General features: G+C 40.1%; 1 protein-coding gene across 1 annotated transcript in view; it reads left to right on the top strand.

The window, feature by feature from the left end:
- Positions 1-10,153, top strand: part of LOC104469246 (dihydropyrimidine dehydrogenase [NADP(+)]-like) — a 48,474-nt gene extending 38,321 nt beyond the window's left edge. Inside the window, exons 3-4 of the mRNA XM_010083689.1 lie at positions 7,103-7,243; positions 9,973-10,153. Coding sequence (XP_010081991.1) covers positions 7,103-7,243; positions 9,973-10,143 — 312 coding nt within the window. The 3' untranslated portion in view covers positions 10,144-10,153. The remainder of the gene's footprint in view (positions 1-7,102; positions 7,244-9,972) is intronic.
- Positions 10,154-11,057: the final 904 nt, after the last annotated feature.

The raw sequence follows: 11,057 nt of genomic DNA, 5'->3' as shown, positions 1-11,057 counted from the left end.
GGAGAGGGAAAGGAAGGGGGGGGAAAGGGAAGGGAAGGGAAGGGAAGGGAAAAGTTTTCAGTTGGAAGTGACCTACAGTGGTCATCTAGCCCAACTGCCTGACTAATTCAGGGCTGACCAAAAGTTAAAGCATATTATTAAGGGCTTTGTCCATATGTCTTTTAGACACTGACAGGCTTGGGGCATCGACCACCTCTCTAGGAAGCCTGTTCCAGTGTTTGACCACTCTCTTGGTAAAGAAATGCTTCCTAATGTCGAGGCTAAACCTCCCCTGGTGCAGCTTTGAACCATTCCCACACATCCTATCAGTGAGTACCAGGGAGAAGAGCTCAGCACCTCCTTCTCCACTTCACTTCCTCAGGAGGCTGTAGAGAGCAATGAGGTCGCCCCTCAGCCTCCTTTTCTCCAAACTAGACAAGCCCAAAGTCCTTAGCTTTCCCTCACAGGACTTTCCCTCTGGCCCTTTCACCAGCTCTGTTGCCCTCCTCTGGATGCATTCAAGGACCTTCACATCCGTATTAAATTGTGGGCCCCAGAACTGCACACAGTACTCCAGGTGAGCCCACACCAATGCTGTGTTCAGTGGGATAATCACCTCTTTTGACCAGCTGGTGATGCTGTGTTTGATGCACCCCGGGGTGGGGGTTGCCCCCTTGGCTGCCAGAGCACACTGCTGACTCATATTGAGCCTGCTGCCGACCAGCATCCCCAGATCTGTTTCTGCAGGGCTGCTCTCCAGCCACTCCTCTCCCAATTCATACTTGTGCCTGGCATTACTCCATCCTAGGTGCACAATCCCACATTTGGACTTGTTAAATTCCAGTGCACCAGTCTATCTAGATCCCTCTGCAAGGCTGCCACTGGGCTAGTAGCCCATAAGAGGAAGGGCACTGTGCTGCTGTATGCAAAACTGGAATGACTGTGTGTTCCAAATCATGGTTGATTAATGTAACAACAGCATTACAATAATTACAGTGCTATTTTCTATCTTAACATCTTGCTAATTTGCTTGTCTCTTGTCAGGACTACACATCAAGCAGAAGTTTTTGTGACCTGTCCATGGTGTCTCTTACCATGTTTTCTCTTGTAGCTTTCTTTTATCTAGAATGTATCTGTTGGCAAGAACAGTGAAAGTTACTTATTTTGATATGCTGTTTGTCAAACTGCATTTTTCACCATGATAGTACCTGTTCAGCTAGTTTTATAAAATGCCTATGAAGTTCCTTGGGTTTTCTTTAGTTTGAGCTAAAATCAGTTTCAACTCTGTAGTCTTCTGGTTCAAGTCTTTTCCCAGAACACACACGAGCATATTGAACAGCATCATATCTAAACCAGAAAATGCAAACACTTCATTCTGTTAGTATTTTGCCTTTTCTGAACATTGATCATTGTATTCCAGCTCTTTGTTTTTCCTTGTTTAGACAACTTGCACTCCCACTTCGTGGCTACTTAATGTCAGAACTCTGTTGTGTCAGAGGCCTACTGAAACATAAAATTTACCAGTTGGTTTTTTTTTTTTATTTATTGCTTCACAGTCTTCCTAAAGAATTGTGATAGCTTTAAAAGGGATAATGGTCATTACAGAAGCCATATTGAATTATGTAGTAAAGGTTCATCTAAGTTATTTTGTAAGTCCCTCTTCAGCTATACTGCAACTTGTCTACTTGCTTTACTGAAACAAGGCTTAGAGCTCCCTAAATCCCAGAGCACATTTAATAACCTTCTAAGCTATTGGAAAAGCATCTGTAATCTTTCAATGCAAAGTTAGTTTTAATGAGACTACATAGTTTTGTTAGCCACTTTACTGTAAATTGACCATGGTCATGTACCCTCAGATTCTGGTGACTTTTTCTTCTTTAATCCATAATCTTTTCTCTAACATTTCTTCTTTTCACCTCTCTCTCTCTGACAGTACCGCACCTCTATTACCAAAAAAGAACAGGTGGAAGGCAGGTATCTCCCTAACGGAGATAAACACTGGTACAGAGAGACATTTACTTTCTTTGCAACGTTTCATCCGCTTTCCGTGCTCTCTCTGTATCCTAGTGAGGGCACTTCTGCAGAGCCCCTAGTTCTTCCACAGCCTATTGAATCCTGAGAACTGCACAGACACCCCATAACCAATAATGAACAGATAGAGTACTTGGGATCAAGTGCACAACTTTGCTGTACAGAAGTCAGACACCTCTGGAGTTAGGGGTTTTTTACATTACTTGCTGGTGAATCAACTTCTGCATTTGTATCATGGCCAACAATCCCTCGGAGACCTGCAGACCGAGGCTGAGGCCTGTCCTTAGGACGGACTGCTGTTCACAACAGGCAGACCTCTGCTTCTGCTAATCTAAAGATTACCCTGCTTTCCTTACCCGCTGCTGCTGTCAGCTCTAAGTGCACAAAGTTCCTAGTCGGTGAATCTTTTTGCTGAGCATGGAGTGACATGCAAAGTGTTTTATGGTGTCTCAAAACATGCAATAAGAGGACAAGCACGTGTCTTCCCTTTGAACTTGCACTATGAGATGCAGTACCTGCTTTCTAGTGACCTAATGAGAGGCCTGTGATATTCGTCATCTCTAAAGCATGGAGTGGTCTTTTACAGTGTGGTCTGCATGAAGGTGGACACAGCAGAACTACAAGGAGCCATACCTGAACCATGAATCTTATTTACAAATATAGATTTACTAATATGATGGCTAATGAAAAGCTAATCACCATAAAATGTTTGATATATTAACATAAAATGCAGCTATCATAATAAAAATAGCATTGTAAACATAATATCCTACTGAACAGACTTGCTTTGTGTAAACTCAAAACTACATTTGTCTAGCTTAGTGACAAAATGAATTGGTTTTCTGTACTCATTAGTAACATAAAACTAACGGATTTTGCTCTGATTCTCTCCATAGCAACTGAATTCCCTGCCAGTTCCAGTTGCAGGACTAAATTCCTTTCCCAGTTCATCCAGTACCATTTTTTTTTTTGAGAAGACTGGGACAGCACAGCAGTAACCAAAAGGAGCACTCCAGGTCCCTGAGATTGCAAAGGTGTAACTTAGGACAAAATTTAACTTCCAAGTTATTTAATTTTTTATTGCTGCTGGTAATGCATAAGCCAGAAAGAACACAGCTTGAGTTTCAGAACCTGGCTTCTGTTTGCAGCTCTGGCAGTTGGCAAAAAAGCCATTATACTCTAAACAGTGCAAATTTGATCCAGAGGCCATTGAGATATACCAAGTGTGGAATCCCATAGTGCCATTTTAGACAGTTGCTTTTTGGAGTGAAACTGCACTTTAAACAGCGAAAGCTGATTATTTCTTGCTGTACTGTTTATTTTCTTCCAAACCTTTATGATTTGATGGAAACAAGAGCGCTGAGATAGCTTGAGATGCTGTAAAAGAGTGCACCTGCAAAACATCTTTTAAGTACCATTGCATTTTTAGTCAATAAAGTCTTGAAACTTTGCAAATGCATACAGATACAGTTTTTGCTTGTGAGAAAGAAGTGATTAAAAGACACAACACCCAGGAGTGTAAATGAGCAGTACATCATTGACACAGTCTTTTGAAATCACTTCCAGACCTCTAAAATGCCATCATCCTCCCTATTTGGGATTCTGAGTCTGCAAAAGTGTATTTTGTGAGCTATAAGAAGTGAGACTTGGTTACAAATTCAGAAATCGCCATGTCGTATGCATTGTTTTTGTTATTTCCTTTGTAAGTTTGTAACTGGAAAAATTATTTTGATCATGTTTTTCTAAGCAACCATTTCCTGAGCTATCTACTGCTACCCTAAAGCTTGGTCTGCCTCCCTCCTGTCCCCCAGCTGCTTCTCTGGAAGGCCATTAACCACCTCACTCCTTTCCCATGTAAAAGCCTTTTCTAATTTCCAGCTTTAAATGTACTCATGGCTGGTTTATAATCACATGTTCTTGTGCCAACATTGTCATTTAACTTAAAAAACTCTTTTCCCTCTCTGATGTATATATAAAGAGACATACCTCATATTCCTGCTCTGCCTTCGTCTTCCTAGCCTAAACATCTTGTTAGGGTCTTTTTGTCTTCTGTCATAAGCAAGACCCACCACCCCATGGTTATTTGAGTAGCCCATCTCTGCAACCTGGTTGAGCTTTATGGGTTTTGTTAACATCCAAGCCATATTTCAAGAATACAAATGTCAATCCAGAACTTCCCTGAGAAGATTGTTAATTACCTATGCTGTTTAAACATCTGCTTTTGTCAGATTAAAAAGCGCTTCACTATCAGGAATCTCCCTGTGTTGATCTTTTAACAGGTGCAGGCAGTGGAAAGCTACTTCATTGTATGTTGCACAGGTTTTACATCATTTCTTCAAATTCTTCAGTACACAGACCAGTACTTGCAGATGACACACTGACATACAGTGAAACGTTTGGGGACTATATACACACGAGAGAGGCTTATAGGATACTTAGTATCGCTGGGGGTGGTAAATCTCACAAAGACACATGTATTTTGAAACCTGCAGCAGGTATGATACAGACAGGCCTCCATGAGACTTGAAGCAAGCTGGAGCTGAATTCTACAACTACAAATTTTCATCGGATGCAGAAGACTGCAGAAACCTGAGAACTATAGCAGCTTGAAAACTTCTGAGCAATTCCCAGTAAATTCATGAACTTTTCTGAGTAAGACATGGAAATGACAATACAGGGGTGTGAGCAGTTCCTAAGAGATCACATTTGATCAAGTTAGTTACTGGAGCTCATCAGTAGAGGCACAGTAAAGGGCTGCGTGTTCAAGTCCTTCGCAGTACCAAAGTAAAAAGTATTAGCTGAAACACTTTCATAGTAGTTAATTGACCTTTTACAGTGGTTTAAGCAAACAGATTTTACTTCAAATTTGCAGTGAATTTGGACCATGCACATCATCAGCTTGCACAGCTTTAGTGATGAGCACTAACTTATTAAGCTGTGATAACTTCGTCACTTAGAGTCATCTGTCTGCACTCATGCTGCCTTTAGTAACATGCCGTAGCTGTTTTATGCTGGTAGAGCATCAATGATCTCTACATGTTGCTGAGAACTGGAGGGCTTTTAACACTGAATGAATGCAACCAAGGTGTTTCATGGGTCAGCAACTTAGGGACAAACAGAACTTTGGCAGAGAGAAAACATTTGATTGTTTTCGGAACAAGAAAATAGTACAATGTTCCTGTCCTTCTTCCTGGTTTTAGGATATGGTTGAATTTCCTACTTCAACAGTCATTAAGAGCAACTTCATAGATCCTACCACTGCATCCAGTGAACAAAGAAATTTGTCTCATTGCATAAAGATGCTGTTGTAATTTAAATGCCAAAGGCCAGGTAGGCCTCAAAGTTAAAACTTCATTGAGATGAGCCGGAGTCATTCATTCAGGAAGTAGAGCTGTTGTTACGAGTTCTCAGCAGACTTGGGAAGACAAGGTTGGACCATTTTTGCATTTAATACATGTAGCAGAGCTTTCCTTTAGAGCTAACATTGATAAAGCCATATCACTTACTGCTCTGATGTGGCATAGGAATAATTAGGGCTTCTTAGTTTGTTTGAAACTAAGGCTGCCCAAAATAAGATGTGCAATTAAAATTTAGTTACTGTAATCTGATTCTTCTGCAATGAGAACTGAAAACAATATATAGAGCATTGTATGTGATTATAAATTATACGGGTTAAATATCGCATACACACTTAAAATGGTTGCTAGTCATTTCAGAATATTTTTTTTTTTACTGATAGGAATAAGGTAAGTATTGCTTCTTCAAAAAATACTGAGAAACAGAATACAAAAAGAAATCCTTATCATGTTTCTTGGCCATGCAAGACCAAAGGTAAACACTTTGAAGCTTATAATTCTGGGCAGACTGGTCTGTGTCTCGTATTTGGCTTGATCTCGAGCATTTTTCAATTGACTTGGATCAAATTCCAGAATCAAAATCATAATGACATATTGGTTTATTACAGTAGAATGACTTTGAGGCCAGTTTCTGCTCTCCTATCACTCAATGAAATTTCTCTAATACTCAACAGTTATACCACTTTTTAAAGCAAAAATAAAATGTATTGTTGCACCACATAACCCGCATTTACTGAGCCCTACTTTTATCTTAACAACGTAGAATCCTGCACACAAAATTGAACTTGTTTTGCAATATCAGAACTGTTGTAGAAGCGTGCTTAGTAAACACACAAAATATTCAGTGAATCTTTTAAAATGCAGTCATGTTCATCATCTGTGCTGTACTCCACAAGTTAGACTAATTTCACTGAGGGACAGCTGTGGTTCAAAGGATCTGGGCCTTGTCCCATCTCTACCATTGACGCAGTGATGCTGAACTGCCACTGAACTGTGCAGTTTCCCTTGATGTGAAGTGGAAATGGTTTACATGAGGTAGGGCCTCAACAACTTCTTTTAGAGGGCATGTCTTCCCCTTGTGGTACGTAGCCATACACTGTCCTGCCATACACCTTCAGTTCTGCAGCACAGATATGTAAGGTTGATGCCACACACCCTGTGAAGTTAACAGAACTGAATCACAGCTTGCAGGATTAAACCCACAGCTTACTTCCGTGCAATATTTGCAATAAACTGATGATGTCATTTGCGCATCTTACTAAAGAGAGTAATGCAGTTATTGTTCTCTGTCAGTTTATTTGATCGTGCCCCTTTCTTTTCTTGCAGTGAGTTCTTAAATCTGTGCTAGTGAGAAATGACCAAGGATGATCTGATTATTTGTAGCATGTCACTCCTGTTTTGTGCTCCATTTTGTTCCTTGAAGTTTCATACAATAATGGTAAAACAACAGCACATTCAAAATCAAGTAAAACATGTAACCTATTCGTAGAACACGTTTGTGTGCAAATATATACTTCTAGTGCTGCATACATTCACCATGTGCCTGTGTGGAGCATTCTTTGTATTTGACAGGAGGTATGAATGTCAGCAACCTGGAAATTTATAAGAAAAATCCTAAACATCATTACAATACATGGCCAAATCTTCCATATTAAAGTACCAGAGAGTGCTCCTGTGCAGCTATAGAAACTGCTTAGGTATCTTCTAAATGAGTCAATAACTTTTTTTTTCCCTAGGATGTAATTGGAAAAGCACTGCAGTATATTGGAACATATGGTGAGCTCTGCAACACAGAGCAAGTTGTGGCTCTGATTGACGAGGAAATGTGTATCAACTGTGGCAAATGTTACATGACCTGTAATGATTCTGGCTACCAGGTAAGAGCACAGCTGTAATTAGCAGAAAAGCAGGATGAGTTATCTTTCTGCTGCTGGGAAGAAAGAATCCACCTTCTGTTAATGAGCAGGTGGTAAAAACAGATGTCTAAAATATTGAGTTCGAACCCCAGCATGCTCCCAGGCTGTGCCTCGCAAGCCCTGTCTGAGCTGTTCGCGTGGCAGTGAGAGCACCACCCAGCACGGCTGCTTCTGCAGGGCCATGCAGAGTGCACCGCATCGCGCTGGCTTGCGCTAGGTCACTCTCCCAGTCTCCCCCAAACTGCAGGAGGGAAGTGAGATTCTTTTCAAGAGGAAGGAAATGAAGGAGACCCAAGTCAGACGGCAGTAAATTTACTTATTTGATGGTTTTCAAGTACATGAGGGAGAAAGGGAAGAATGCGTCCCATCCCACCAAGGGGATGCAGGGAGACAAGACCTGTTCTTATTGCCAAATGCTTTTTAAGAAACCTTGTCCTTGTTCCATCAGCGTAACTGAACTTGAACTAATTCAGGTTTCAGGCAGGTGGGTTTTTGTTTTGATCTTGATAGAGGTACAAATCCTTTCTTCAGGCTAGTTGCTAGGGCTTAGAGCAGCAAGTTGACGTTTGAAGAAATTATTGTGACCAGAAAATACCACAACTTTGAGCTGGGGCTCCTCTTTGCAGCAGAGTATTTCTCTGATTTCTGCTCAGTGTTCAGAGCAGTATGTTGTTGCATGAAAATGTATCAGCATTTCTGCATGCCATTCCTTGCCACATCCACTGGAGATGATGGACTGGTCTGCAGTAAAAAGGGCACTGCAGGAGGACTCATGTTCTTTTAGAAAACCAAAACACAGTCTAGCATAACCTCCATGGAATCCAATATGAAGTAAGCAATAATTTCTACATTTTTTTCCATTCATCCCAGTCCAAGAATAGCTTATCAGAAACAAATAATTTACCCAAGCACCAAGTTTCCTCTGAACACCATGACCTTTTGTTTATCCTTAATTCACTCTAATCGATAGTAGGTTTGATGAATTTAACTACTTGCAGTCAAAGAAAGAAGTCTTCCCATTTAAAATCAACTCCTGCAATTAAAACAAGTGTGTCAGAGCAAAGGCAGAGGTGTTTTTTCCACTGATATGAGAAAATTAATGCTGCATTTATACCAGGCTAAATTACTGCAGTAGCCTTTTAACTGTCTAAATTTCTTCTTGACACTGCAATCTTCATCTCTTCTTCTTCCGTTGGATTTCCCAATGAAGGGGAGAGTAAAACACTGTGTTTAAATTTAGTAAAACTTTTTTTTTATGAGTGGAAAAAAAAATCAGCACCAAAAGAACCAAAGCTTAAAACCCCACGAGGTTTTCTAAACACAAAAAAAAAAAAAAAAAAAAAATTAATTAAGGAAATTGAAAAGAAATTAATTGCAAAGAAATTCAAATAAATTCTTAATTGCAAAGAAATCACTCCAGCCCTTGGAAATAGCATCTGCTTTATGCTTATCTTTGTTTCAGAAATATCCACGCTGCTCTACAGAGCTATCACCTTGTGTAACTTCAACAAAAAAGCTTTCCTTTATTTAAAGTCAGCACTGTAGTCCTGACTTCCTCTCCCTCTATGAACTCCCTGTCAAGGTGTGCATTGTTGTTACAGAGAGAGGAAGGAGCTCTTCTTAAATACTCACAAACCAAAGCTCTCTTTGTGCTCAAGCTAAACTAAAACTTGTAGATTCAGGGCAGTTAGTACCCACATCTGTCCTTACTGGTTGCTACAGCAACTTTTGTGCTTTCCTAGCAGTGATACCCCAAATGCCTCAAATCCACCTTTGGAACCTAGAAACTCCCATCTCCTCCTGGCTCCCCCAGTTGCTGAGGGTGGTTAGGGAGGTTTGCTAAGGCACCACTTGTTTGCAGATAAGCCAGAGTTCAGCTTTAAGAGCTGATTTTTCCCTCCTGAAACTCTTAAATGTAGATATTCGGTGGAGTTTTTTTATTTTTTACTTTTCTAGTCTTGCTTCCTAGATATTGAAGCTTTTGCGGTTGCATGATGCTTTTGGTTTTGCTTCTAATTGCCATTTCCATTATACTAGGAGCTTATTTCATCAAGACTGCAATTGTTATTTCACATTCAAATACACTTATCACACTAATTGGTGATGAGGATTCACTGCATGGAAACGTGAGAAATAATGCATGCTCTGCCTGCCCAAAACTCAGATATCCCTTTCAAAGATTTGCAAAGGAAAAGTGTCATATGAGACACAGCATGCTGTGTTTTTCTCTACTATTTATTAAATTAGATTGTTTATGCTGTGCTGAAAATAAAAGTCAAAAGAACGCATTGTGGCCAGCATTGTGCTGTAGCCATACAGGCATGTTCTGGTGTCTCCTCTGAACCAACAACCCTGGCAAATTGCTGTCTTACAAAATATTTCCTTCATGTGAAGGAGAAATATCCCTCTGGGGGATATTTAAACATCATGGGCCAAGCTCCTCCTTTTGTAACCAGCCCTTGTGACTTATGAGCTTTCACCGAGGTATAATTTGGCCTATATTTCTAATTTTAAAGTGTCGGTCGGGGGATTGTTTTGTTCCCTGGCAGTTGAACAGTTGCTATAGCTGCAGTGCAGACTCACACCAAGATGTCTCCAAGTGCTGTAGCACAGGAACTGCAGACACTAAAATGGGAGCAATTTTGACCTTTTCCGTGAGTGACATCAATAATGTTTATTCCTGTTCACAGGCTATCCAGTTTGATCCCGAAACCCACCTGCCCACGGTTACTGACAGCTGTACAGGCTGCACCCTGTGTCTCAGTGTCTGCCCTGTTATCGACTGCATCCGCATGGTTTCCAGGACAACACCCTACAAACCAAAGCGCGGGCTGCCCTTAGCCGTGAACCCCATGTGTTGAGGTGATCAGTCCGACAGCTAATGTGAACTTTACACTTGTTTGATGCAATTGATTTGCTTTCTAATTAGTCCTTGAAAATCTGCTCTTATAAAAAAATGTAATATTGATAGCCGTTACAATGAACACTCTGTTTTCTAATTATTATTTTTACAACAATTAAGTTTTGAAATTACAGAAAGGCAGCAATTAGTCAGTCATGGCTGTCAGTTGTCCACTATTTGAAGTGTAACTTTCCCCTCACAATTCATGCTGTAATTTCAAAATTTCTCTACAGACTCTTTAATCTCTATGTATTTTCTGTCTGTAAATATAATTTAAAAAGCATTTTTAATGAACTACAAATCAATGTACAAGCTAACTGTTTTCAAGGAGGCATTTTGTAATTAAACATTACATTTAGTTTTAAAAGAGTTTCTTAGAAGATGTAATTAACTACACAGCATTCAAACAAAGCACTGTGGCTTCTATTTTTCTATGGGAAGAAATGAAAGGGAGTTTAAAATAGGATTTAAGAACTGGATTAATCACTTTCAACTGCTACAGCATATGGTAGTGTATTTTTATAATCCTTTCTAATTCTTTCTCACACTAGTCACTTTATAGAATAAATTTGCCGTGCACTGACACATGCTGGACTCTTCAGATCTGCGTGTTGCATGGGTAGTTTGATTGTTACTTTTCCCCCCCAATGAACACTCATAACATCTCTCTAAAAACAGTTAAACTGGCTTATTATGAAGTCCAGGTTGCATTTCAGGATTCTGAGATGTGACAACAGTTTTTGCTCCGAGCTCAGCCTCTAAATAACTTTTTAATTGTGCCAATTAATGTTCCAGAATGTACACGTTACAGGTCAGAGATCTGATTACGTGCAAATGGAATACAACCCTGCAGACTGCATTTGCCAAACACAG

The sequence above is a fragment of the Pterocles gutturalis genome, unplaced genomic scaffold (genome assembly GCF_000699245.1).
Source record: "Pterocles gutturalis isolate BGI_N339 unplaced genomic scaffold, ASM69924v1 scaffold4805, whole genome shotgun sequence".
Classification (NCBI taxonomy): Eukaryota; Metazoa; Chordata; class Aves; order Pterocliformes; family Pteroclidae; genus Pterocles; species Pterocles gutturalis.
This window is presented reverse-complemented; position numbering and strand designations above follow the sequence as displayed.